Genomic DNA, 24,759 nt, shown 5'->3' with positions numbered 1-24,759 from the left:
CCCTCTGGAGTCTCTTCTACTGTACAACCAGCGTATCACATGGGGATGGTGTGCACCAGCAAACTCTCAATTGTGACTCGATAAAAGGACACCAATTTCCTTTTTAGGACCCTCAGGAAATTGAGGCGCTGCTGGGCTTTCTTCATTATGATGGTTGTTTTTGTAGTTCAAGACAGGTCCTTGGAGATGTTGGTCCCGAGGAACTTGAAGGAGGACGCCCTCTTATGCAAAACAGCTATCATAATTACAGCATTTAGACAAATATATGTACTTATGGTAGAATAATTGAATAGTGTTAAGGAAATAAATAAAACATCCCAAAGAATAAAACAAATTACATGTATCTTTTATTCATAAAAGCATAGATTATTATCATCCTGCTATTCAAGTTTCAACAGGTAAAGTAGACGGATTCTACAAGGTTCAGATCAGAATGTTCATCGTGCCTTGACAGCATGAGAGTTTTTTTTTTTACCTGCAAACATCTGTATTTTTTTGTATTTCTGTATTTTTGTTCGACCTGGAACATTTTACTAACAAAAGACCCCCTGAGTAAATGGGCCAGTTATACTGGTGCATTGTGACTCTAGTTTTGACCCGACTTCCTGTTTTGACTTGTAGGTTGGTGATTTTGTACGTTAGTCAGGTTCATGCAGAATGAATCAACTCAAATAACTACTGGCTGCTTTTATTGCAGTTTCATGGTAATCACTATCTGAATCATTCCCCGTCTCTCTGGCTGGACACTGTACTAACAGTCTTACCAGAGTTCGTAGCTGAGGGCTTGGATTTCCCATAATGTTCTGTAAATTTGACAGTATGTTTAATGTAGTTATTGTGATTCATGGGAGCCATGTCTACTGCGTAATGTACAAGGACCTGTGTGTCTTCTCCCCTTTCAGTGACAGTTAGAATACCATTATTATATACCTAGAATACCATTATTTCTAATATTCTTTACTTTACTTTACTTTACTTTATTTAGCAGACGCTTTTATCCAAAGCGACTTACAAGAGGAAGACACCAGCAATTCTCGTTTGATTTCTATAGAATATTGAGTTTACAAACTAAGAGCCCTGATAAGGCTCAACTTGTCAATGAAGAGCATGCTCAGAGATTGTTAGGTGCTAGACGAAGAAAAATTATAATGTATTTATACATTTTTGTATTGTTTGTGCAATGTGTATGCATGTGCGTGTGTAAGTGTTAGATTTGTCTGTAATATTTTTTGAACAAGAGGGTTTTCACCTGCTTCTTAAAAGTGGTGATAGTCTCGGCTAGTCGTGTGGAGGAGGGCAGGTTGTTCCACCAGCCAGGGACAACAACGGAGAACAGAGATGATTGGAATCGGAGACCCCGTGAAGAAGGAATTTTTAGTCTCCTTTCGTTTGCAGATCTGAGGGAGCGTGCAGGAGTGTAGCTAGCTAGTAGTGTGTTGATGTAGGAGGGCGCAGTTCCATGTACAGCCCTGTAGGCAAGCATCAAGGATTTGAACTCAATGCGAGCAGCTACCGGGAGCCAGTGGAGGGAGGAAAGAAGAGGTGTAACATGGGTGTATTTTGGCTGATTGAAAATGAGACGGGCTGCCATATTTTGGATCATCTGGAGTGGAATATTCTCTGGGTGAAATTACCAGGGTGGCATATTCCATTGTTGTGTCAGTTATAAAATGAATCTAGAGTGCCATCTAGAGGTGTAGAATGGTACACCCAAGATAATCCTACTTGTACAGAGAGGGAGTTTTAAATAAAGTTATGTTGACTGCTTGGTTATGCTTTGCCTCAATTAACATGACATGGCGCGGTCAAAGTTTAATTGAGAACACAGCCAATTTAGCTTAAATTTATCAGACGCCCTTATCCAGAGTGAATTACAATCAGTAGTTACAGGGACAGTCACCCTGGAGCACCTTAGGGTTAAATGTCTTGCTCAGGAACACAATGCTAGTAAGCGGGATTTGAACCTGGGTATTCTAGTCTTCATCTACTAGATGAACTCATTACCTTCAGTCAGGTTGTAGTATTATACCAATGCAGGTGACCTAAGTTCTTCATTTCTCGCCTGGTGTTCAGAGTTCAGGCATGCCCGATCAGCAAATGTAGGCAACAGGACAGCCCATCATGCCCTAGTCTGATCCCGGTTAAATGGCCCAGTGTGTGTGTTACATTGCGTTTCTAAGACAAACAGTGCATCTGGAAAGTATTCAGTGTTAACGTTTTCCACATTTTGTTGTTACAGCCTTATTCCAAAACAGATTAAATGATTTCCCTCAGAATAAATAAACTGAGAAATTATATGTACATAAGTATTCACAGCCCTTGCCATGAAGCTCAGATTTGAGCTCAGGTGCCTCCTGTTTCCCATGTTCATCCTTGAGATGTTTCTGCAGCTTAATTGGAGTTGTCCTGTGGAAAAAAATTGTTGACTGGACCAGATTTGGAAAGATACACATCAGTCTATATAAGGTCCCACTGTTGACAGTTCATGTCAGAGCAGAAACCAAATGGAAGAAGTTTAAAACCACCAGGACTCTTCCTAGAGCTGGCCGGCCACTTCTAGCCTCACCACACTCTTTTCAGTAATTAAGGTTATGCACAATAAAAAAATCCTTAGCCCTTTAGTCTGGGAGGTGACCAAGAACCCGGTCACTCTGTCAGAGCTCTAGAGGTCAGAACTCCAGGAACAGAGGAGAATCTTCTAGATCAGGATTGAGCAAACTACGGCCCACGGGCCACATCCGGTCCACCGAAACAAAGTCATATTTATAACTGCTCTCATTTCAAACTGTAATGCCTGACCGGGTGGCGCATTAGGCGCAGATGGAGCTGAAGATCTTTGCCCAAACCCGACCAGCTAGAAAGATGTAAAAATGATGAAGAGGTGTGGAGTTGAAATGGACTCTGGCCTCTGGCGATTATGTTTTGGTTGATGAAAGCAATGTCTGGGGTGTGGGAGAGGTGTGACCATGATGTTAATAAATGTATAAATGACATATTCTTGACAAAGTAAAAGAGCTGTGTGCATGGGCACGTTTGAATAATGTGGTGCTCATTCTGGCTGGAATAAGAGCTTTCAGTTTTTACAAGCTGGTAGACGACATCAAGGCCATTTTTTTACTTACTGACTAGTGAGAACGTGGCTGATCTTACTGTGTTTAACCCACATGTAACACACATCTCAGCGTGCAACATGCAACTATTTACATTCAACCCGCTTGTTCCCTTTTTGAAGTTGAGCTATATTGTAATTTCAGCTACATACTTTACTTTACTTTATTTAGCAGACGCTTTTATCCAAAGCGACTTACAAGAGGAAGACACCAATTCTCATTCAAATTCTATAGAATATTGAGTTTACAAACTAAGAGCCCTGATAAGGCTCAACTTGTCAGTGAAGAGCATGCTCAGAGATTGTTAGGTGCTAGATGAAGAAAAATTATAATTTGTATTGTTTGTGCAACGTGTACGTATGTGCGTGTGTAATATTGTAATATTTTTTGAACAAGAGGGTTTTCACCTGCTTCTTAAAAGTGGTGATAGTCTCGGCTAGTCGTGTGGAGGAGGGCAGGTTGTTCCACCAGCCAGGGACAACAACGGGGCTAACATACATATTACACAGTACATAGTTAAACTAAATAACGTTTCTCCGGAACCTGGTGCTACATGTAATATGTGAACGATTAGACAAAGTTACATACTGACATAGAGTGCACATGTGCAACATAGACAAACTGGGCTACATAAGGTGCAAACAGGGGACACAGGCAGTGCAAGAATAACATTTAACAAAAAAAACATGTAGACAACAATGAGACAGACAGCGCTAAACAGGTGAAATGAATAATAAATGTGCAAAGTGCAAATATTGCAAAATGGAACAGTGCAAAAATAGATAATATTACTCAGTATAACACAGGTAGTGTGTGTGTATGTGTGTGTGAGTTTGTCAGTCCAGGTGGGGTGAGTGTTCAGGTGAGTGTTCAGGTGTCTGATGGCCTGTGGGATGAAGCTGTTGCATAATCTTGCAGTGAGGGCCCGAACGCTTCGGTACCTTTTACCGGATGGTAGGAGGGTGATGAGTGCATGTGAGGAGTGTGTAGAGTCCTTCACAATGTGGCTTTCCTGATGCAGCGTGTGTTGTAAATGTCTGTTATTGAGGGAACAGAGTCTCCGATGATCTTCTCAGCTGTCCTCACTATCCGCTGTATGGTCTTGCGGTCTGATATGGTACAGTTCCCAAACCAGACAGTGATGCATCTGGTCCCTCTACAGAAGGTGGTGAGGATGGGTTTCTTAATCTAGCAAGTCTTTTTCCAGAGTGAAGGCTGATAAGCAACACAGTTCCCAATAAATGTGAATGTAAATATTAACACTGTAATGCCTGTTTTGTGATTATCTCTGATGTATATGCATCTGGTGCTGGCCTGGCCTGACAAATTATACTTATTTATAGCTTTTATTTATTTGTTTTCATTTTTGCTTAAACAGAACTAGAGTGAACAGAAATATAAAGAAGGGGCAAAATAAATGAAGAGAACTCAATAACATTTTCAAATAACATACACACAATAATTTTAATGTAAAAAGGAGGGGGTAATAAAAAGCAAAGACAGAGAGGAGGGGCTACCACTATCACAATTAATGTGATAGTGGTAGCTCTTTGTTTTTCTTTCCATGAAAGGTCTTCTGAACCGTTCTTTGTCTCCCCCTTTACCTAAAACCCTACCAGGGGCATCAAGTGCCCCAGACAACATAGCTCCTAGGATCATTATTGCTCTCAAACTCCTCCACCATGATAAGGTGAAGGTTCAAGGAGGAGGACCTGAGAAAGTTTCCTCAATAATGTCCTGCCACTGGTCCTGGCTTGGAGCATTGCATTTCAGCAAAGTATCTTTTCAGCTTTTCAAAGGTTTTGAAGGTTCTTCCTCTACAAGTGTGCTTATAGATGTTATTATTTTATCTCTCCATCTTGTAAATGTTAAGTTTTGGGGCTGAGAAGGCCATATTAGATGTTTACTTTTCAGTTCAATGTGTTTCCATCTAGCCTCTTAGTCTGGAGAACACCACTGAACAATCGATCTCATTTGTGTAGCATAATAAGTGAAAAGTGAAGTGAGTGAAAGTGAAGTTATTGTCACATGTGATACACAGCAGCACAGCACACGGTGCACACAGTGAAATTTGTCCTCTGCATTTAACCCATCACCCTGACTGAGCAGTGGGCAGCCATGACAGGCGCCCGGGGAGCAGTGTGTGGGGACGGGATTTGAACCGGCAACCTTCTGATTACGGGGCCGCTTCCTTAACCGCTACGCCACCACTGCCCCCTGTATAATACAGTCTGACAAATATTAAAAGTCATTTTGGCCCCTGAGCTTAAAAGCTTGCCAAGCCCTGTGTTAGAAGGACAACCATCTCTGCAGCAATCCACCAATTAGGCCTGTATGTTAGTGTGGCAAGACAGAAGACACCAAAAGGCACCTGAAGGACTATCAAACCATGAGAAACTAAAATTTTCAGGTCTGATGACTGCAGCAATGTCCTGAGACATCCTGGATGAAAACCAGTGCTATTCCCCTGAATTGGGGATGAAATACAGGGAGTGCAGAATTATTAGGCAAATGAGTATTTTGTCCACATCATCCTCTTCATGCATGTTGTCTTACTCCAAGCTGTATAGGCTCGAAAGCCTACTACCAATTAAGCATATTAGGTGATGTGCATCTCTGTAATGAGAAGGGGTGTGGTCTAATGACATCAACACCCTATATCAGGTGTGCATAATTATTAGGAAAATATTTAGGCAAAATGGGTCAAAAGAAGGACTTGACAGGCTCAGAAAAGTAAAAAATAGTGAGATATCTTGCAGAGGGATGCAGCACTCTTAAAATGGCAAAGCTTCTGAAGCGTGATCATCGAACAATCAAGTGTTTCATTCAAAATAGTCAACAGGGTCGCAAGAAGTGTGTGGAAAAACCAAGGCGCAAAATAACTGCCCATGAACTGAGAAAAGTCAAGCGTGCAGCTGCCAAGATGCCACTTGCCACCAGTTTGGCCATATTTCAAAGCTGCAACATCACTGGAGTGCTCAAAAGCACAAGGTGTGCAATACTCAGAGACATGGCCAAGGTAAGAAAGGCTGAAAGACGACCACCAAAGAAACAAGACACACAAGCTGAAACGTCAAGACTGGGCCAAGAAATATCTCAAGACTGATTTTTCTAAGGTTTTATGGACTGATGAAATGAGAGTGAGTCTTGATGGGCCAGATGGATGGGCCTGTGGCTGGATTGATAAAGGGCAGAGAGCTCCAGTCCGACTCAGACGCCAGCAAGGTGGAGGTGGAGTACTGGTTTGGGCTGGTATCATCAAAGATGAGCTTGTGGGGCCTTTTCGGGTTGAGGATGAAGTCAAGCTCAACTCTCAGTCCTACTTCTTCAAGCAGTGGTACAGGAAGAAGTCTGCATCCTTCAAGAAAAACATGATTTTCATGCAGGACAATGCACCATCACACGCATCCAAGTACTCCACAGCGTGGCTGGCAAGAAAGGGTATAAAAGAAGAAAAACTAATGACATGGCCTCCTTGTTCACCTGATCTGAACCCCATTGAGAACCTGTGGTCCATCATCAAATGTGAGATTTACAAGGAGGGAAAACAGTACACCTCTCTGAACAGTGTCTGGGAGGCTGTGGTTGCTGCTGCACGCAATGTTGATGGTGAACAGATCAAAACACTGACAGAATCCATGGATGGCAGGCTTTTGAGTGTCCTTGCAAAGAAAGGTGGCTATATTGGTCGCTGATTTGTTTTTGTTTTGTTTTTGAATGTCAGAAACGTATATTTTTGAATGTGGAGATGTTATATTGGTTTCACTGGTAAAAATAAATAATTGAAAGGGGTATATATTTGTTTTTTGTTAAGTTGCCTAATAATTATGCACAGTAATAGTCACCTGCACACACAGATATCCCCCTAAAATAGCTAAAAATAAAAACAAACTAAAAACTACTTCCAAAAACATTTAGCTTTGATATTAATGAGTTTGTTGGGTTCATTATTCCTTTAATAAGATAAAAAAGTACACACAGACACACACAAACACACATATATATGTGTGTGTATGTATGTATATATGTCATCTTTTGAACACATTTGTGAAAAGGTTAAGAAAGATACTGAAAAAGAGGATTTTGAAAGAATCTGACTTTTAATTGAAACAAGTAAAGATCCTTCATCAAGAATAAAAAAGCATGTATCATAATTGTTGGCACACCTGTATTTAATACAGCTTCCCTTTGCCAATAACAGTACAATTTGGAAGGGTACATCCTTATCGCTGGTCAAGGGTCCGACTCACCACAACAGATCAACAAGCCATAGCCCTGACACGTCATACTGCCCTTTTTTTATTTTTTTTTACCATATATCAATATTCAACACCATCAGTACTGGATGCATTACTGAAACTGAATGCATTACTGAACGCCCCATCTACAACTGAAGCCAGCCAGTACTACAGTCATGTAGGGGTGAGGCAGTTTCTTCCACCAAACAAGAGGGTGGAACTCTGACCAATACACTCACCCTTCTTTAACTTATATATTTGTACATGTGTAGATATTTTATATATATTTCTTTTGTAGCCTATGTCATATGTTTCTTGTTGTGTTCTATACCTGTTTGTGTAACTTGTGTTTACGACATTGCAACTGAATTGAACTCCTTGTAATGTTTATGTAATTAAAACTTATATAAGTTTCATAATTGAATGTATTACCATATTTAGGAGAAGGGTCTTGCTGCAGCCAAGTGCTCTTGGGTCCACTGAGATCCTGAGATGCCGGAAGTTATAATCCAAGACTTATTTTGAAATCTGCCGTAATCGTCGACCTCAACGCCACTTTGAAGGACCGCTTATCAGTACAGGTTCTAACTCAAGTCTCAAGCTCCTCGAATGTGAATATGCACACTGTTGAATAGATGTTTCGCTGGTGTTTTATGGAAAGGTAAGTGCATTTTTGTGTTATAACATTTTTTTTTTCAAAAGAGATAGCAGCTTTAATGGTAGTAACTGATGTTACTACCAAGAGATGGCCAAGAGAATATGGGCATCTATAGCGTTGCAGAGAGTCACTTGTGCGTATTTAGACAGCGACACAGAGACTTAATTAAAAATATGTTGGATCTTGTCATGATTGGGTTTACTGGGTTTCCGTAGTCACATGTTAAGTTGTTCTATGTACACATGTGTTGCAATAAAGACAGCTAGTACACGTTCGTCCTCGTGTCCGATCTGCTGAATTTTACCATGCATGGCGCGTATCTCATGAAGATGAGTGAGTTTTTGGCTGAACCCAAAGATTCTGACAATCAAAGCTGTTGCTATAACAACTCCTGTGTTCGTCACACCACATATGGACGTGCTATTTACTTGGTAAGAAATGTCGTGCCAGCACAAAAGACAGCTCTGTCTAACAGTGATGACATAGAAACCGAGCTTCAGGCAGTTTTCATTAAGAGCTGTGGGGAGAGATCGTAATTTACATTACACACGCAAGTGAAGATAATGCTCGAGTCTAGTCCAAACAAAATGACCCTATGAAACCAAGACCTTATTAAAATCATACTACCCCTTGTAGTTTGCAGATCCCCCCCAAATTTTAAGGAAATTGTTTTCTGGAATAAAATCAATAGCTTGGCCTCTATCCCGTGTGATGACCCCCAAATCACACAGCACATGGATAGTATCCCCATGATCGTTGTACACTTCTTAGTTTTGAAAAATGTGCTTCGTTATTATACCTACATCTCAACCAGCAGCTATTCACCATACTGCCCCCTGGAAAAAGGCTCAGATCAATCAGGTGCAAAAGCAACAGATTAAAGAATAGCTTCTACCTGTGGGCAGTCAGAACTCTTAATTCACCCGATCACTGTCCTCACATCTAATCTATATCTATATATATGTGTGTGTGTGTGTGTGTGTGTGTGTGTGTGTGAACTACTGCTGCAAATTTTGTAGTCAAATGTGCAATGACAATAAAAAAACTTAAAGACTTGAAAACATGTTTTATATTCTAGTTTCTTCAAAATAGCCACCCTTTGCTCTGATTACTGCTTTGCACACTCTTGGCATTCTCTCGATGAGCATCAAGAGGTCGTCACCTGAAATGGTTTTCCAACAGTCTTGAAGGAGTTCCCAGAGGTGTTTAGCACTTATTGGCACATTTGCCTTCACTCTGCAGTCCAGCTCACCCCAAACCATCTCAATTGGGTTCAGGTCCGGTGACTGTGGAGGCCAGATCTCCACTTTTTGTTTAGTACATAACTCCACATGTGTTCATTAATAGTTTTGATGGCTTCAGTGAGAATCTACCAATGTAAATGGTCATGACAATAAAGAAAACGCATTGAATGAGAAGGTGAATCCCAACTTTTGGCCTTTACTGTGTAAAGTGAAGTGATTGTCACATGTGATACACAGCAGCACAGCACACGGTGCACACAGTGAAATTTTGTCCTCTGCATTTAACCCATTACCCTGAGTGAGCAGTGGGCAGCCATGACAAGCGCACAGGGAGCAGTGTGTGGGGACGGTGCTTTTGCTCAGTGGCACCTCAGTGGCACCTTGGCGGATCGGGATTCGAACCGGCAACCTTCTGATTACGGGGCCGCTTCCTTAACCGCTAGGCCACCACTGCCCCAAAGGTAGAAATAGGTAGGTAGAAATAGTTTTTTTTATGAGGTAAATTGTGATCATAAGGTGTGTTGTGATTTTAGGGGGCATCAATAAAACATTTCTCAATATTTTTTTCTATCTAAAAAGTGTAGTACGATCATAGTTAGACCCAAAGTGTGTGATGTGAATTTGGTCACATTTAAGTGCCAAGCTATTGATAAAAGTTTGATCATGGAGAGACCATAGATGTGCGGTGTGAAATTGGTGCCAACACACTTAATAAAAGCTATTGATTTGATTTTTTTTCTTTTTCATAAAAAATTCCTTGATAATGAACAAAGCACATGTCACCAATCTAAGAAGTGTAGTAGAGCTATAGTGAGACCCTAAGTGTCTGATGTGAATTTGGTGTAATCAAGCTATAGTTTATAGTTTTTTCTCTTCATTTAACATTCTGCAAAAAATAAATTGAAGCACATTTACCACAACTAAGGATCTAGTGTGATAAAGGAGAGGCTTTATATGTGTGGTCTGAATTTGATGACATCACGCTAGGTAGGTGCCAAGCCTTTAAATATTTGTGAAGAATTTGAGCATTGGATCCCTTGAATCTCTTCTGACAGGTGTCTCTAGCTTATCTTTGGGATGAGAATCTGCCTGTAGTTTATTGTCTGGTACCATTATTGGATAGAGCTGTCTTTTGATATTCCGTTAAGGATTAATTGAACCGCAATTTTTGCCAATTTCTCAGCAACTTTACCCAAGTCTAATATTTGTGGAAAACCAAACCAAACCACCCAACCTTGTATCAAATGCAATTTTGTATCAATTTCTTGTTGCGACAGAGAATCATTTTTGAAGTGTACGTTGCAAGGTGTCAACGCTGACATTGTCAGATTTGCTTCAATAACACAACACCATAGACTGTGCATTGTAGTGTATAACTACAAATCCACTCATCATTGTTTACTTGGTGCGTCACCATGCGTCAAACTCAATTACACAAGGAGCCAAAACGTGTACTGCATTATGGGATCTGTAGTTTGTGTGTTATCAGTGCTTTATATCGCCATTTAATAAAGGTCAATATTAAATAATCTTACGGGTCATGAGTTTGACACCTATGTGTTACATCATGCATTGATTGGCTGTAAATGCATGAAAACGTATAAAAAAGCTAAGTATGTCTGTGCATCCAGATGAAAACAAGAGATCTGTACCTGGTTGAGCTAATGAAATAACTTAGCAATAAAAATGAAGGGGTAAAATTATCGTACCTTATGAGATTTTTGGAATTATTGATCAAACAGTGGGTAAAATTTTGGTACAAATAAGATAAATATCGTACGTCTGGCAACACTGCAGTGTGACGTCAGATGATCGCTACCTATTGTGACTTGTGTTTTCATGTGGCAGTTTAACTGTATTATTATTATTTTTTTTTTTACATTTGCATCCATCAATATGGTGATTAAATGCTGAGCCCGAGTTGAAAAGGTGCTTTTCCTGCTGCCACTGTTTTCATTGTCCAATATGGCCCGTGTCAATGTATAAACCTACAACACTGGCACGGGTTAAGAGACATGTAGCCATACATGTCAAAAATTGAATTTCTATTCAAGGTATGCTATTTGCAATTGTTACTATTCATTCTTTAAAGTTTGTTCATACATTTTATTTATCTCTTCTAATTTGAACATATCTAGCGTATTGCATTATTTAATGCGTTCCATTATTTATATATTTTTAAATTTTGTTTGTGACTTACAATTTTTTTTAAAATTTCTAAACCTTTTCAACAGATTTTATAGTAAACAGGTGCAGTCATGACTGCAGGAAACATGGACATTACCACTTTTCATTCTGTAGTACAACAATGATTCGGAGAAGTGCAATGGCTAATCATTTGCAAACATGCCAAACAACCGCTGCACCCCTCATATCACCAAATGAAATATTGTGCTTTTATTTACAGTGAGCAGTGATCAAAAAACCTTAAGTCCTATATACAACAACAGATCACAGGAGGACAACACACCATGAAAGGAGAGACAATACAAATACGCAACAAAGCCACAACTAACCACACTAATCACTCTAACACACAACAAAGGCTTAGCTGTAACTCTACAACAAACTCCAAAACTCTCCTCTCACTTCCTTCTCCTCCGGCTCCACAACAATGAGCCCTGAATGGTGGCGGGAATGGTCCTTAAGTAGTTCTCTGTCCTGTGCATTGGTTGGCTGCCAGTTGACGAGGGAATTGGTCTCCACCCAGCAGACAGCTTAAAAGAGAAACACGCACAACACAGAGCAACCCAAGCCATTATACGGCCTAAAGGATGTAACACCCCCCCACCAAAAAAAAGAAAAAATCCTATTTATTTCTCCTTAAACAATTTTAACCCGACTGAGCACGTGATAATTTCCAGTCCTCTCTTGTAGCGGATCTCTAAGGCAAACCCCTGCAAATACAAGGACCAGCGAAGAATGCGTTGGTTTGTGTTCCACATCCTGGAGAGAAACACTAGAGGGTTATGATCTGTGAGCACGACAACTGGAATAGTAGTGGACCCGATGTAAACTTCAAAATATTGAAGAGCCAATAGTAGTGCCAGTGCTTCCTTTTCAATAATGCTATAGTTTAACTGATGTTTCAGAAACTTTCGCGAGAAGTAGCAGACAGGGTGATCAATTCCTTCAGCATCTTCCTGCAATAGTACTGCACCAGCTCCGGTGGCACTTGCATCTACGTCCAGTTTAAAAGGTTTCTGAAAATCTGGTGCCATCAATACAGGTTCACTACTTAACAACGCCTTTGAATGTTGGAAAGCCTGTTGACAGTCCTCAGACCATATAAACTCACTGTATTTCTTAAGTAAGTTAGTAAGCGGCAAAGTAACATCCGCAAAGTTGCGAGTAGAATAAAATGTTCCAAGTTACTTTATTCCCATAACTAGTGGTCAGAACTATGAGCAAGTATGACGTAATAATTGTTGTGCCTTACTAAAGTGAAATGATTGTCACATGTGATACACAGCAGCACAGCACACGGTGCACACAGAGAAATTTGTCCTCTGCATTTAACCCATCACCCTGAGTGAGCAGTGGGCAGTCATGACAGGTGCCCAGGGAGCAGTGCTTTGCTCAGTGGCACCTCGGGATTACGGGGCCGCTTCCTGCGTGATGCACGGGACTACACCGTCACTGATGTAAAAGCTACTCTATTGCTGTTAAATGTAACAATTGACAGCCAGTACTAGGAATTAAACTGTTGTGAAGTATGAATATTTTAATTAAGCATAATGCACTATTCAATATAACATATATTGCTTTGAATTTAATTGAAATTAGTATAAACTTTCCATCACTAGAGGTTTCAAATGTCTGCAAAACATTCAGTTAATTAAATCCATTGAAATTAAATTGAAATTGAAATTAAAAAAACATGAACAAAAAACAATAGCACAGCAGGCACAGCAAAGTACAAACGGAAAACACATTCACTACCTACAATGCACAATCAGGAAATCAGGCAAACAACAGTAAATATGTGAAAGTCAAGCAAATGTCATTTTGAGGCACAGCACACGATGACACAACAAAATGAGTCCTCTGCATTTAACCCATCACCCTTTGTGAGCAGTGGGCAGCCACGACAGGCACCCGGGGAGCAGTGTGTGGGGACGGTACTTTGCACCTTCCAATTACGGGTCCGTTTCCTTACCCACTAGGCCACCACGGCTAGGCCACCACTGCCCAAAATTGAGAGTCGTTCTGACCCTGCCAAACAGATGGCAACTGTGTGTGATTATAACCCACAATGATGTGGACTGGTGGCAACTGCGGCATCACAATATTACATGCAAGATAAATAATCCTGTCTGTAGTTGTAGGTCTTTCTTTGAACTCTTGCAGCATTTCATTGCTTTAAATTGTTTGAATCTGTTATAATTGGTTAACTAACCAGTTAGGTTTTCCAGTTCATACAACATAACAGTATATGACTATGCTGCATATTGTTTTGGAATTTATCTCTTTGTGACAAGACACTTTGGGAGACGGACAAACCCTAAACAAAGCTTTTCCTTTTGCCTGGCCCAAATGTTGAGGTTCTGCTTTCAACTGCGTAACTTCTTTGGTTTGCCAGTAACGGATTAGGTAAATCTCATATAACTAAAAAATATATTTCTGAAGTAAAAATCGGCACATGATTACTCTTGGATTGAAGATTTAATTAGATCACAATTAATACTTCCACAGAGTGAACCCTTTTCATATGTGATCTAAACATACAGTATATTACTGTACTGTTGTCTAAAACCATTTTACACATTTTGTTTCCATCTTTTTAAGACTTTTTCGTCTTAAGACAGGGATTTTTTTAATGGAATTTTAAAAACTGTAAATGTTAATTTGAAATTTACGTTAACTAACAATCCATCAAATTGTAACCATCATCTTCAATCATACAATATTTTTGCAACCACGGCCAAAGGAAACAATTGCTTTAAGTGTAAGACTTTCAAAATTCAAAACTCATGTCTAAAAGATGTTGGATTTGCGCAATGTTACATTTTTGGATTTTTCGGTTAGTATGTGATGCTTTAATTGGATTTTCTGAATTCTCTGTTAATTTTGTGCCTTGCAGATGGGAACATTGGTCCAGTAACCCTTGGGATGGTACTGGAGTTTGCCTCAGCTGTGCCACCATTGGGATTTCCTTACCAATTCCTTACCAAAAGTAATTCTTCAAGCACCAACCTTTGGTGTTGCATGACTGTGTCAGGATTGGCCACAGCTGATGTTGCCAGGTGTGGCCAATCAGGACATCTTTTAAAAACCCTGTGATTTCATTTTGACCTGACAACTTTGTGTGTATTTTGAGTTCTGGCAACTGGCACAAGCCTGAGGGTTAGTTTGTGTTTTCCCCGTTTTGTCTCACTGTTTTCAGCCATAGCGCCTTGTTTATTTGTGTTTAATAATAAATCCTTGTCCCCAGTATGTCCCGCCTCTGCACTTCCTCCCCCCGTCAGCTCACTGGTGTGACAGACTGTGACAAAAATCATTCAGAGATTTGTTGTTTTTTCAGTTTTTTTCTCCCACAGATGTGCATCTCAGTTGAACACTCAGTTGAAACTGTATTTTTTCCTGTTTTTTCTTTACTTTTACAGGTTATTTACAGTTTACAGGATGTAATAATGTCCTTATTCACCACACATTGATGTTTAATAGATTTTTGGTTAGGTTATTGGTCTGTTTAGGTCATTGTCAAGGTATCACAGAACTAAAATTTATACAGACCTTAAAACTGACTAGGTTAAAAAACTAAAAGGTTCTCCGAAAGTGGACGTTTTACTACAGCATGAGAATGGCTGGACATCCAGACTGTTCAGTCTGTGTAGCAGGAGACAGTAAATGTGCTATTCTCACAATTATCTATGGATCGAAGATCTCGTTCACCACAAATTCCTTGAGAATGTGCTCTGTCACGTTCATGACATGTTCTCAGTATTTTATCAATGACAGCTGATGGAGTCTGGAATTGACTGGTTACTGTCACATGATTTTTGGATATCTCTAATGACGTCACCGATTTTATTGCACAGAATTCACATTAGTGATATCTGCAATATACTTTTGACTAGTTAAAAGTCTAGTCACAGTGTAGTTAAAAATATCTGGAATTCACATTTCGGATTGTCAAAACTTTATTGTAGGTATCCTAATGGGTTAGTGGGTTAGACACTCGCCTATGAACCAGAAGACCCAGGTTCAAATCCCACGTACTACCATTGTGTCCCTGAGCAAGACACTTAACCCTAAATTGCTCCAGGGTGACTGTCCCTGTAACTACTGATTGTAAGTCGCTCTGGATAAGGACGTCTGATAAATGCTGTAAATGTAAATATAATTTTCCCATTCAAGTCAATGAGACATTCTACCTAGTCAAAATGTAGTTGTAGATATCTTTAATTCGACGTTTGACTAGGTAAAATTTAGCTGTGTTATCTAAAATAACACTGTTGACAGGAAATACATTGCAGATACCTTAATAAGTGTTAAAACGGCGCGATGAAATAGGTGACTTAGAAATGTGACTACACAAATGTCATTATAGATAATTGTATTTTTGACTAGTCACATTGTAGCTTTGACAAGTCAAAATGCATTTGTGAATATCTGAATTACAATTACGGATATAGAAGTAAAACCTCTTAAATGTTCAACCCGCTTGTCATCGTTTCGAACCTGACGTGCGCATGACGTTGTGGTGACGTTTGCGGAAGTGAACGTATCCTGCCATTACGTCACATTTGGCGTGGATTGGCTGCTTGGGGAACGCGCGCTGTATGAGCGCGTGAATATATGTGTGTTGTTTTGGTTACTCTGGTTGTATAAATGGATGGCTGCGATATAAAGTGACGAATATACAATGTTACACTGTGACCCGGCGGAACCAGAGGGCGACGTGTCTGGATCTCCCGTTGACTCGGTTCGGGTGAGGGGTACGAGTTCACCTTTCACCTTCACACCGCGACGAATCCAGATCCTTGGGGACCATGAGCTTTTTGAGGTGGGTTGAATTCCAATCGAATGGTCTATTCATTCTGTACTTATTACAAGTTCGTTTGCTACCATGCTGAGCTTCCTATTTTAGTACCGTGTATGTTCCCAGTTCACTAAATTGTGATAGTCTTTACCTTATGTGAAGGTTTGAAGCAGATCTCCATTTTCTGTAGCCGCTTTATCATTTGCATTCATCTTACCCTTGCCGGAGAAATCCTTCTTTTTTTGTCTCTTCAGCTTGATAATGTAGATAATGCAATGAGAAGGACAAGGCCAGGGTCAAATCAGGTAGTCATGGGTGATTTAGTCTGCTGAAAGTGAAGGCAATGCAGGTGGTCAGACTGCAATTTGCAGTCTTGACTATAGGTTCCTGAACAGAGAATTTCTGGGAACAAACTGGCTTCCAGCATCAATTGAGAAGATGGTTGTTGCCTGATGATAAAAGTTCCTGCTGGATTCAGTACTAGCAGGGTGAAGGTGTCATAATCTGTTACAATCCAGAACAGTGAAGTGAACGGGATTGTCATTGTGAAACACTGCAGCACAGCACACGGTGCACACGACTAAATGTGTCCTCTGTTGTCTGTACTGCTTCCTCAACAGGATGGGGATATACACAGACATCTATATCTTCAGGATCTTTTTGCCACTGTGACTGAGGACTCACCAACACCAAAGTGAGTTCACTAGAAGCTGTATAGAGTGTCAGTGTGAACAATCTTTAGTTTACAACAGTCAAAAACTTAAATAGTTAGCACAACGTGAACTAACAGGCTACATTGTGCAGGTAATATTTCTCACTTCCCATTTCATTTTCCCTCGACTGTTTGTACTAGAATTTCTGAATATCTGAATTTCTTTTAACACAAAATAATAGATGATAATCAATATAATATCCAGTTTTCAGGTGAGCAATCATATTGGAACAAGAGTTGGTTAGACCAACAGAGTGCACAAAATAATAGTTTAAAAAAAATCTTAAGTAATTTGCAGGTGAAGGGGGGAAAAGCTTAACAGTGCAGTTAGCACCCTGCATTTATTGATTAACTTTCTGCCCAACTTGGACATCCTGTTATTTATGGGATGCCGAAAAGTCATAAGATCACTGCAACTATTCACTTATATGATTGGGAAGGGGTAATTCCTCAGGATTTATTTCATTTTGGTTCATAAACGGAAGCTGGAAGATGGTCCAGGACATGGCATGAGTCTGGGACTTCCTCTGTCTCAATCAAACAGGACCACCCCCTTGTTTTCTTGTTTCATTTGCTTAAAAGCAGTAATGTAAAGTACAAAAGTGAGAACACCCTTCACATTTTTGCAAGTATTTTAACCTAGTTTTCTTTGGGACAGCACTGAAGAAATGGCACTTTAATACAATGCCAGCATGCATTTTGTAAATTTGCTATCCCCTCAAAATAACTAAACTAAATAGCATTTCTGTCTAAACTGATGGCAATATAAGTGAAAATGTCCATATTGTGCCCACTATTTTATTTGACACTTGCCTTTGTACTCTTCACCTGGTTTCTGCCATCAGACCACAGGACATGAGTCCAATATTCCATGTTTTTAGACTGTTTATCTTCAGAGGCTTTCTTGTGCATCATCTTTATAAGATGCTTCCTTCTGTGATGCCAGCCATGCAGACCAATTGGTTGCAGTGTGTGGTGTATTGTCTGAACACTAACAGGCTGACCGCCCACCCATTCAACCTCTGCAGCAGTGTTATCAATCGTCTTATAGCCTAATCCATCTTCATGTAGAGTCATAATTCTTTTCAAGTGTGCTATGAGGTCCCTGTTGAACTTCCAGTGACCAGTATGAGAGCGACAACACCAGGTTTAATGCACCTGAGACCAGGGAGGGAAAATGGCTAATTAGGCACAATTTGCACATTTTCATTTACAATCTCTACACCGAGTACCTTACGTTGTATCAAAGTGTCACATCTTCAGTCTTGTACCAGGGAAAGATATAATAAAATATTTACAAAAATGTGAGTGGTGTAGTCACTTTGTGATATACAGTGTTCCATTACCTATAAAGTAAAAATATTAATACAGTAAAGCAACATAATTGATCAACATAGATCACAGTTGCATGCACCTAATCCCAGGGAGCAGTTTGTGCTTAGGAAACATGCCTAGCATGTAGTGCTGTGCATTGTGCCAGGTAGGAAATAAATTTACCTTTACAGTATTTATCAGACGCCCTTATCCAGAGCGACTTACAATCAGTAGTTATAGGGACAGTCCCCCCCTGAGAAACTTAGGGTTAAGTGTCTTGCTCAGGGACACAATGGTAGTTAGCGGGATTTGAACCTGGGTCTTCTGGTTCATAGGCGAGTGTGTTACCCACTATGCTACTACCACCCTTATAGAGCCTATAGAGGCCAAACTGGAAAATGCAAATCACTTCTGCTCACCTGAAGACAACTGGATGGTTTGAGGTTCTTGTTAAACAAAATGTAGCTGTAAATGCTTTATTTCTCTATTAATATTCTTTGTTTTAAATAATCTTTTGATTTCATACACACATGGCTTTCTTTGGCCTTGATGTCCCTGTACTTTTGGCGGGCTACCATGTGCCATTCTCTCTGTAACTCAGTTTCTGTTGAGAGTGTAATTCAAATTTTGTCTGTTTTCTCAAGCATTTTGAAGGTTGTTAGTTAAAACATCTGATGCCCGCATTCTCTGTACCCGCTGTGTTCCCAGAGTATCAGAGTTCAGGTGCCATATTGCAGGCTGCAGCCTGATGTTCAGCTCCCTGGATGGCTACGAGCAGCACTACAGCACTCTGCACCAGCATGTCTGTTCCACCTGCCGCCGCTGTTTTCCCTCCAGGCACCTGCTTGACATACACATCCTTGAATGGCATGACTCCTTCTTCCAGGTTATGGCTGAAAAACAGAGCATGGTAAAGTCTGCCGAATGCTATTTCAAATTATTTTGAGTAAAATCCGTTCCCGAAGATCTGTGTTCTTCCATTATTGAAGGCAGTGGTGGTCTAGTGGCTAAGGAAGCAGACTTGTGCCTGGTAGGTCATGGGATTTACCTACTTACCCACTGGCATTTTTGGGGGGTTATAAGGCGGTCGTAGCCTAGTGGGTAACACAATCATCTATGAACCAGAAGACCAGAAGGGGCACAGTTTCTTATTAAAAAGACATTAGTATAAGAAACAGGTAAAGGAACCAGATTGTCTCTTTCTGTGTTGTACTGCCACCTTCTGGTGTACATGTTTTCACTGCACTTGTTATGTTTTTATTTTTTTTCCAGTATCAGTGCCTCGTTGAAGGATGCCCTTCAAAATTCAGCTCTAGCAATGAGAGGAAAGATCATCTGATTAGAACTCACAGCTACCCACCTGACTTCCGGTTTGACCGGCCCAGAAAGAACAAAAGGTCAGGGCTGCATCACAGCAGCTCTCAAGCAATTGAATTCAAGCAGCACACCACTACAGCCATATACACAATGTCAGACGTTCAGTGATTAATGTGAATGGGGCTGAATAACCATATTTCCTGTAACTCGTGTGTTGAAGGGCCTTCTGGGCATACACTGTGATTTTTGATGGAATTTACATTGATTTTTCTGCACACACAATGGCAAAAATTAGATTAGATCTGGATCTAAAAACTATTTCTGACCATAATGTCCAAGATGTCTCTGACCATAATGTCTCTGATAATTTGACCTCTTCTATGTAAAATAGACATCATAATTTTGTGCATCACACAACATTGTCATTTCTGGTTAAATGTAACCATGGTTATACCAGTGGATGGAACAGAAATTGCCATGATAACATGTGTCTGATTCCTCTCCATTTCCCTGATTCCCTGTTAAGTAGATGAGCTATTGCAAGAAGTTAAAAGTATAGTATTATATTAGTATTAATATAGTTTAGTATTAAATGGTAAACATACCATTTGCAATCTTTAAGACATCTGTTTTGTAAAGTGCTTCAGTGTAAACCTGACTCATGATGGCACTAAACCAAATTTTCTATTTAACATTAAAATTTGTTGAAAATGCCAATAGAAACTAAACATTTCAAACAGTAATTGCAAGAAATGTCTCAAAAATGCCAACAAACGGTTTACAAATATGTCAAATTCTCTTTTACTAAAAAGTTTTTTTATTTTATTTATATATTTTTTTCTTCTTTTGAATTACCTGAACAGCGCTATTGATATGAAATGTTGATCCATCTGATGCACACATGCAAAAATATCAGACCATAAATGTTATGTGTAATATGATGTGTAATATGTAATATGAATGTCACTGGGGCAACGTATTGAACATGTGACACCAGCTGATATCTATCAGTAATAATGCCACTAAATTAATATCAGATGGTTCAGTCCCAACTGATTATCTTTAATAAGGTTTCTCATTACCACTGTCTTGCATAAGTAAAGTCTCAAGACCTTCTTAATTGCTAAATATTCTGATGGCATTGTGGTGTGCACAGTTTTACATATAATCACCAAACTTAATAGGCGTGTGCATCTCTTCAAGACAAACACGTTTTATATTCACATCCACTTGTGACCAGGTGCTCCTCACAAGATCTAAGACAGTGGTGTGAAAATAATTATCAGAAGAGTTGTCCAAGAGCATCAGAAAGGCCTGGAATTAGCAGGTGCAATTGTTTCATGGAAAACTATATATACTGCATTGCTGTGATTCCATTGCTGAAGAAAAATCATGTTAATGAAGGGTTTAAAATTTGGTGAATGATTTTTATTTGTGACATACAGGGAGAATATAGTCAGGTCAGATGAACCCAAAAGGCAATGGTTGTCACACCAAAAACACCAAATGTTTGGTGGTGGGAGCATCTTCGTGTGGGACTTCTGGACTTCACTGGTTCAACAAAAGAAAAAGTTGCTAGATTGGCCCGGCTAATCACCTGACCAGAATCCTATGGACACTCTATGAAAAGGACTGAAGATCACAGAGCCTTGAAATCACACTTGATTTCATGCTCTAGATGCATGCATGCACCTTGAAACTGTCATCACCAGGAAGGAAATAGTAAATACATTTTATTAAGTGTGTTTAAAAATATGTATTTCTTTTGATTGATGCATGTCTGGATTGGATTGGTTGTTACATCTGACATCTGGTTAGAATCTCATTTCAATGGCACCTTTAGGAATATATATATATACTTAAAATGGTGACGTGTTCAATGCTTATTTTACCCCCTGTATGTGAGACATATTGCTGAACCCTCTCTAGGCCGAAAAGGAGAAAAGGCGTGGTGCACACCGATCTCATGGACACGTCTGAAGAGGGTGCTGCAGACTCAGGGACAGTGCTGGACAGCTGGGCGACTACACACCACACTCATCACTGTGAGCAGCGACAGAGCCACCCTGCAGACACCGGGACCCCGACGCAATACTCGCGCAGGTCAGATGCTGCTGTACTTGTAGGCCAGGCTTTCACCAGTTTTCCTTCATTTCAGATTAAAAATTCATGTTTAAAATCCAGGATTAATAAAACTATATAAAACTATATTTAGTCATTAACTATGTTAGTCATAGTATATTTAGACTAACTAACTATGTTTGTCATTTGTATTGCAAAGTTAATGTAGAGTTAATGTAGAATCGCTCTGGACAAGGGTGTCTGCCAAATTCTGTAAAAATGTAAAATAATGCTTGACTATAAATTACATTTTTAATTCAGAGTGCCATCGTCAGTCTGCTTTGGTCAAGGATCTGTCAGAGGATTTCGAGGAAGAAGAGAAAAGAAGTAAGACGTCCCTGATTTAAAAACCCCCCAAAAAAAAGGATAATTAATTATATACATTATCAAAATGTGTTTTCCAAATAAATAAAAAATTCAACTTTAATTATGAATATTCTTATGTGATGTGTAGTATTTTTGTAGAAAATCCGCATTTGGTTGGGTTAGTTTCCTAGTTTACCCACAAGGTGTCGCTCGTCCCCTTTTAACCGCCACAAACTTATTAAAACTCGAACATAATTAAAACCATCGTCGTGTTGTATCCATGTTCCCGTGGCGTGTGTGTATGTGTGTGTGTGTGTCTGTCTGTACGTTTAGACCGCAACAAATCCTTGAACTGTGTGTGCATATGCTGGAAATGAGTGAAGAAATTAAATATGGGCAATTTACTGAAATTTCAGGCAATGTGAGAATATGGCATATAAGGCTTCAAGCGGGAAAAAAAAACATACAATTATATTTAGAAAAAATACCCTCGAATTAAAACACCACCATGTTTTACTGATTTATTTATAGTTTTGTACAAAATGTTTTGTATCTAATTTCCTGTACAAATATTATATATACATGGATGTACACCATTCGTAAATGTAAACACTTCGTATAAATATCATAATTTCTTAAAAAGTGGTTTCGAAAATATCTGAAATTACTTCTGAATTTAAAACGGTCGATCTATAGATTATGCATTCCTGACTATCAAACTAGAATAGGTAACTTTTTAAAATGAATATAAGTTTTTTTTTTTTTCATGAGTACCTTCTTAAGAGCTTAAAGACGGCATTTAAATCCGTTCTGTAAGAATATTATATAAAAAAAATTCTGACAAAGAATCAATTCAAAGCATAAGAAGTCGAAGATCTGGTAATACAAATCTTAAACATCCAACCATTTAAACGCTGACTCGATCGAGTTCCATTACATTTTTCCCCCACACATTTTTCATTTTTGCATTTATCTATGCTATTTTGACAGAATAGGTTTAGTACAGACGTTTGAGGTATTTTAGGAGGCTAATGAGGTTGGTGTATTTTCGTCCAATTGTGTTCATATATGTGGCTTTGTAAAATAATCGAAACTTTTCCGCTTATTAGTTTATATATATAATATAATAGAAAAATCTATCGAATGCGACAATTTCACCTCCTCTGAAGTGAAGTGGTTGACACGTTTTTTTTTTTGTATTTAAGGTTCGAAACGTTTAAACGGGCTTCATACAAGCTCTCGGGCCCGGAAAAGCTACATTGCACAGTCTCTCCAGAGAAGGACACCTCGCTGCGGTCCAGCGCTTTTTTTTTTTGCGCCTCCTCTCCTACACCGCCGCACACCGGAACGCCAGCAGGCCGCCGGTGTATCTTAAGACAGATAGTACATCCCATAAGTGACAGGTCCGCTGAAGAGTCCCGGGACGGGCAGCGCCGGCCGGGGGAACGAGTTCGAGTGTCCGTAAAGCGCCGGCGAGCCGACGTGCGTCCCCAGCGGGAACGGGAAGGCGAAGGCCGGCAACAGCGGCTTGGTGGCCAGTTTGAGTTTCTCCAGCTCGGCCTCCTGCAGCCGCTTGGCCTTGGCGCGTCGGTTCTGGAACCAGATCTTGACCTGAGTCTCGGTGAGGTTGAGGGAGTTGGAGAACTCGGCGCGCTCCGCGATGGAGAGGTACTGCTTCTGGCGGAACTTCCTCTCCAGGGCCAGCAGCTGGGACGTGGTGAAGGGGGTCCGCGGTTTCCGGTTGTTCTTGTGCTTTCTCAGGGTGCAGGGAGGCGGGCTGGAGTGGCCTGGAGATGCAGACACACGCACAAGAAAAATCGCTCAGGATCTGTTCGCAGGAGCTTTAATAACGCGCGGCCCGCACCGTTACGTATCCGCTCCGGACGCACGGACACGGCACAGAAATAAACGCGCAAAATCGGAACTTTTTTTTTATGGTGGGGAGAGGGCGAGGACTTACGCGGCGGGGTGGTGTAGGAGGACGGCGTCTGGAACCAGCTGCCCTGCCCCTTGTCGCTCAGCTCCTCCATGTCGCTTTTCTGGCTGTCAGGGAAGTTGGGGACGCAGCCCTTCTCCACGTACAGCGCCATCGGCGACAGGCGTAGACGCTCCTCGACGCCGCCTTTGGGCTCCGCGGAGGAGGAGGAGGAGGAGTAAGGCGTCCTGCCGGCGGATCTATCCGAGATGAGCGACTCCACGCTGAAGGGCAGGGCGGACGCCGCTTTGCTCTTGCGCTTCTCCGCCGCGTCCTCTTGCTCCTGCGGGAGCGGGTTCATGGTGCAGCGCGGTGGTGGCGGGCCAGCATCAGTCGCGCGCTCTATAGCATTCCCAGCTCTAAAAGTTCCACAAGTGGCTTTCTTCTCGCCGCCGTCCAATGGCGGCGCGCCGAGCGGCCCACGTGACCGCGCCTCCGCCGCCGCTGATTGGCCGCGCCGCTCTTTCCGCGAGCTGTCAGGCCCGGCTTGGAAGGGACCGTGCGCGGAGACGCGCCTCTGACGCTCAGGGGCCATTTCAGAAGTTTACTCGCAATTATGAAGACGCGGGCCTCCGTGCGACCGGAACCGCTCCGTCTGACGGAAAAATCCGAATATATTCCCCTCGGTCTGGAAAGAACGCCGAGAACCGAGTAGGATGCTCGCGAATAAAGCGGCCAGCCACTCGGCGCGGCGTGATGAAAGTTTGCGCGTTATCAGCGACCCCGAAGGCTTCATTAATGAAGTATGATAATTAGTCACGCCACATTACGGCCATTTT

General features: G+C 40.8%; 2 protein-coding genes across 2 annotated transcripts; one reads left to right on the top strand and one right to left on the bottom strand.

Annotated features, from left to right (window-relative positions):
- The first annotated feature begins 15,998 nt into the window (after nt 1-15,998).
- znf511 (zinc finger protein 511) lies at nt 15,999-22,051 on the top strand. The gene is made up of 6 exons (XM_028969969.1): nt 15,999-16,259; nt 16,856-16,929; nt 18,970-19,171; nt 19,534-19,658; nt 21,508-21,681; nt 21,961-22,051. Exons 1-6 carry the CDS (start codon nt 16,119-16,121, stop codon nt 22,028-22,030), a joined length of 786 nt encoding a protein of 261 aa, XP_028825802.1. The 5' UTR covers nt 15,999-16,118; the 3' UTR covers nt 22,031-22,051.
- A 461-nt stretch (nt 22,052-22,512) lies between these two features.
- Nucleotides 22,513-24,515, bottom strand: msx3 (muscle segment homeobox 3). The gene is made up of 2 exons (XM_028960584.1): nt 23,966-24,515; nt 22,513-23,792 (listed from the first exon to the last, which is right to left on the bottom strand). Exons 1-2 carry the CDS (start codon nt 24,513-24,515, stop codon nt 23,377-23,379), a joined length of 966 nt encoding a protein of 321 aa, XP_028816417.1. The 3' UTR covers nt 22,513-23,376.
- Between the last annotated feature and the right edge of the window lie 244 nt (nt 24,516-24,759).

The sequence above is a fragment of the Denticeps clupeoides genome, chromosome 2, assembly GCF_900700375.1.
Source record: "Denticeps clupeoides chromosome 2, fDenClu1.1, whole genome shotgun sequence".
Lineage (NCBI taxonomy): Eukaryota > Metazoa > Chordata > Actinopteri > Clupeiformes > Denticipitidae > Denticeps > Denticeps clupeoides.
The sequence above is the reverse complement of the archived record's forward strand: the minus strand, read 5'-3'. Positions and strand labels throughout refer to the sequence as shown.

Excerpts from the sequence above, each read along its gene's own strand:
- znf511 (XM_028969969.1), top strand. The coding sequence starts at position 16,119 with ATGTTACACTGTGACCCGGCGGAACCAGAGGGCGACGTGTCTGGATCT. Across the intron at positions 19,659-21,507 it reads CGGCCCAGAAAGAACAAAAG|GCCGAAAAGGAGAAAAGGCG; the intron begins GTCAGGGCTGCA and ends AACCCTCTCTAG. Across the intron at positions 21,682-21,960 it reads CCGACGCAATACTCGCGCAG|AGTGCCATCGTCAGTCTGCT; the intron begins GTCAGATGCTGC and ends TTTTTAATTCAG.
- msx3 (XM_028960584.1), bottom strand. The coding sequence starts at position 24,515 with ATGGCCCCTGAGCGTCAGAGGCGCGTCTCCGCGCACGGTCCCTTCCAA. Across the intron at positions 23,793-23,965 it reads CTCCTACACCACCCCGCCGC|GCCACTCCAGCCCGCCTCCC; the intron begins GTAAGTCCTCGC and ends CTGCATCTCCAG.